We start from the raw sequence: 4,056 nt of genomic DNA on the forward strand, positions 1-4,056 counted from the left end.
CCATTACTTTCCTTAAAATAACTTGTTTAGATTAATGGGAAATGTTAAACATTTTCAGTCTTTTAAAATGACTGATCTTCTATAATTCCGCTTGGAACAAACTAACTGTTACTTCCTATAGTAGAAAACTATCTTTGATACTGACAGTTGTACATACCACATCCGTTCTGCTGGATGACCCAGAGAAGAGTTTGGGGCTCTTTCTGAGGTTGTTGAGTGCAAGAGCTTCCAGGGCTGAGTAACCTTTGCTGGGCAGAAACATGAACAACCAGAGATCCAGATTCCTCAAACGTATGAACTTAGGGGTCATTATGAATCTTGGGGAAAAGCGAGATTAATCTGACAGTCACTGACATTCTTCAATATAAGAAAATCGCTTCTCATCTTGCTTTCCATACATCACCTCTCAATGTGTGTTCTGTTTTCCTTGTGTGATCTTAAGTAATGTGCGGGAGGGGAGGGCAGGGTCTTCAAACTGCAGGGCAATGTTGGTTTAAAAATCTTCTGGTTTTCCTGTTAGAGGAAGGAAGTCCTAGGGACACCTTTGGTTACGAATCTGAGAGCGAGAAACAGAATTGGTAAGGTGCTTGCTCAGCTTATGCAAAGCACTTTCTGCTGAGCATCGCAGGAAGAAAAAGAGGCTGGATTTGGTGACCGAGACCTGCTTTCCAGTGCCTTGCTGTAATGTTTCTAGTGTCTGTGTACGTCAGTATTGCAATCCAAATGTCAGTATTTTAATATGCAGATTTTAAACTTGCTAATGCAGGTGATCCTGCGCTGCTTTTCTCCTAAAATGAATCCAGCTTTTGGAATTGGAACAAAGTAGTTGAAATGCCCTTGGGAGCAAGCTGGCATGTGGGACGGTTTCTGTCAAGCAAGGAAAGAGAGGGAAGGGCTGGATAGTTGGAAGACAGGCTCTGCACGGTGGTGGTGCAGGCATGAGAATAAATCTGTTGTTGCAGTCACTCTGTATAAGTTCTATAGAGCTCTGCTGTACACAGATGCTCGACTTAACTCGGAAGTGACCTGAGTACTGAAGGAAATGGAGATGCACCTCATCCATGTCCATGTACCCTGCTGGGTTAGCTGTGATACTTCACTGTGCTGTGAAGACATACTCTGTGAGGCCAAAGGTATGTTACCTAAAGTCTCACCAGTGTGATTCTTTGCAGAGACTGTCTCAGCCTGAATACAAACCTATTTACATTTTGTCTCTTACTCAGTTTGCTTCCTTCATTGGTGATTGTAACTTCCTATATTTCTTTTTTCCTCCGTTGCTTTGTGCCTCTGCGACTGTTAGAACAATGTGCTGGTGAGATCAGACTTGTGCCTTTTTCCACATGTGTAGGCAGCTGTATGACTGGTACTGCTGCCTGCTTTTTAGGCCAGCTGTCTAGTACTGTTTGCAGGTCAAAGCTATGCAAACATGTGCTAATGCTGCAGTTGGCTTTCGGGGCTGTATGGTTATACAACTGTGCCCTTCCTCCGGTGGCCTTTATTTTGTTGCTATGGAACTATTAAATAATTAGAACAGCTGACTTCTTTCTGAAAGGCAAACCTTCAAAAGAAATTATTTCTAGCAGGCTGTTACCATGTTTCTGTCTTTCATCCTTTTCTCTTTAAACAGGAGGAAAATGAACCTGAAATCTGAACGCAGAGGAATTCACGTTGATCAGTCAGAGCTACTGTGCAAGAAGGGTTGTGGTTACTATGGCAATCCTGCTTGGCAGGGATTTTGCTCCAAGTGCTGGAGAGAGGAATACCATAAGGCCAGGCAGAAACAGATTCAAGAAGATTGGGAGCTGGCAGAGCGGTAAAGAGCCTTCTTTATTCCTTCATCTTTTACAGTAGGGTGACTTCACTAAATACTATTCCTGTCTCCTATTTTCTAGTCCTATGTGCTCTGGCTCAGTGTCATCGTAAGTTCTCAAGTGTGACCTTTCCAAAAAATTAAAATCTTCCTTTTGATGCAAAGATGAATATTTATGACATTCTAATTTAAGAGGTTTCAAAAGAAAGTCTGTGAAGTGACAAATGTAAACACACCCCCCAACCTCTCAACAAATACTTTTGACCTAATTTGCATACTGAAATCTGTAATTCTAACTAGCAGTTGGAAGGGTGAAAGTGACAATTTTGATTAAAATACCTCTGCCTCTGGAGACCGCAGTTATTGTCTTCAATGTAGCCAGCAAAATGGTTTTACATTTCAGCTACTGATTAAAAAACAGGTTTTAGTCTTGTCCTTGGTCATTTGTTTAAACAGCAGGGTTAAGCCCAAAAGCATCAAAGCCTTAGCTTTAATAATTTAGGTAATTTTTCTAAGCACATATTTTCTGCAAAGCAGTCTAGTTTTCCTAGTGTGATAAATGCTTGACCCTGAAAATGGGTACTGGACGAAATCTATACTTGAGCGAGAAAATAAGAGCAGCTGCAACTGCTTTTTGTTGGATTTGGGTAGAAAGCAAAAGCGTTATCCACTGCCTGAGAAAATGCAAAGCATCCTCTTTTGTACTACAGCTGTCATTTGTGTCACTTCCAGGTGTGAGTTACATGAGATCCACTCAGAATTAACTGTTTCAGGGTTACGTGAGTTCTTGAGATGGAGGAGCATCTAGCTGTATATTAAGAGCTGATTGGCAGTTGACTTGAGCTTGCCAAGATGTTTGTTCATATTGGCACAGATTCTCTGCATACACTTACCTTCATGTATTAGTGGTATATGCCAGAACTCTAGGAAAAAGTACAAATGCCCAAGAGACATGTCTGCAGTCAAGTTTGGAACCCTTTGGGTGAACTTGAGTTACCTAGTGATACCTTAACCAATTTGGGAGGAGGAGGAAGGGGAGGGGGGAAGAAAAAAAAAAAAAGGCATTAACTGCACTATTCTCATCAGCCTGCCTGAAGAAGGTCACATCTGTGGAAGCTCTCTGAACTTGAGTTGGGTCCAAACTGATGGTCATAGTTTGGAAGCCCTAAGTTTTCTGGTATCTAACTACTCTAGACCCTCTTATCTTAGACCATGAAGTTGTTGGGTTTTAAAGTTCTCTTTACTGTCTGGCACTGGAACAGATTAACTGCAAAGGTAGGTAGAAAGAAGTTCTTGAAACCTTTTCTAGCCTAATCAGAAGGTGCCATGTAAGCTGTTGAGTACAGTACAGAGGACATGTCATTTTTTTCCTCTGCCATAAATTTGGCTTAAACAGTTAATAAAAACTTAAGTATTATTAGAGCAGATAGTTATGCTATCAGTCTTATAACCTTGATGTACAATAAAGTGGGGCATTTAAGGAATTCTATAATAAGTAACTGTTCAGTAGGAAGATGCTAAAGGAACAGATAAGCTGTGATTGTTTCTTGTAGTGAACAGACAGGCTTGTCAGCACAGATAAGACACAATTCCTGCCTCAAGAGATTACAAATGCAACACCATTTATGGTCCCTCCTGAGTTGGATGGATGTTTAAAGAAAATTGCTCAACCTTTTAGCATCTTGAAGGGCAATATAATTTAACCTATTTTAATCCTCCTGCATAGGAAGAAAAATAGCCACTGAGGGATTGGTATGTTTGCCCTCCCCTGCTTTGTACAAGTAGATTAAAAGGTGGGCTTGGTCTTTGCAAAACACCCATCAGTGTTGGAGTGAAGTGGTTTGCCTTAACTCAAGCAAGCATATGTATTTCCAAGACTTTGAAAACCAATCATGACAACAATGATCTATTTCCCAGAATATTTCTGAGATTGTGACCGGGCATTTCACTTGCTTAGATGCAAGCCATAGCTTTTAATCTTTAGTAAGATGGTAAAGGATTGCCTGTGGTAATAGGCTGTGAAACTCGGAACATAATGCAAGGAGGATGGCAACTGAATCAATTATTGGAAGTCTTCCCACAGTCTTTCCCCTCACCTCTACCTTTGTAGAATTCAGGGATGTGACAGGAGGGGAAGGTGACCAAGATTTGTACTTCAGTCTCCTCCTTTTTGACCTGACTATTTAATCCTCACTATTTACTCCTCCCTGGCCATCTTAAACTTCCCCTGACTTTCACTGTTGCAA

General features: G+C 41.0%; 1 protein-coding gene across 3 annotated transcripts in view; it reads left to right on the top strand.

Annotated features, from left to right (window-relative positions):
- The first annotated feature begins 1,628 nt into the window (after positions 1–1,628).
- Positions 1,629–4,056, top strand: part of RABGEF1 (RAB guanine nucleotide exchange factor (GEF) 1) — a 12,415-nt gene continuing 9,987 nt past the window's right edge. For 2 of the 3 annotated variants that reach the window (XM_009700555.1, XM_009700556.1), the window contains exon 1: positions 1,629–1,813. In XM_009700555.1, the coding sequence (XP_009698857.1) occupies positions 1,635–1,813 (179 nt within the window). In that variant the 5' untranslated portion in view covers positions 1,629–1,634. The remainder of the gene's footprint in view (positions 1,814–4,056) is intronic. The other variant, XM_009700554.1, reaches the window with a different exon arrangement.

The sequence above is a fragment of the Cariama cristata genome, unplaced genomic scaffold (genome assembly GCF_000690535.1).
Source record: "Cariama cristata isolate BGI_N322 unplaced genomic scaffold, ASM69053v1 scaffold32285, whole genome shotgun sequence".
NCBI classification, from domain to species: Eukaryota; Metazoa; Chordata; class Aves; order Cariamiformes; family Cariamidae; genus Cariama; species Cariama cristata.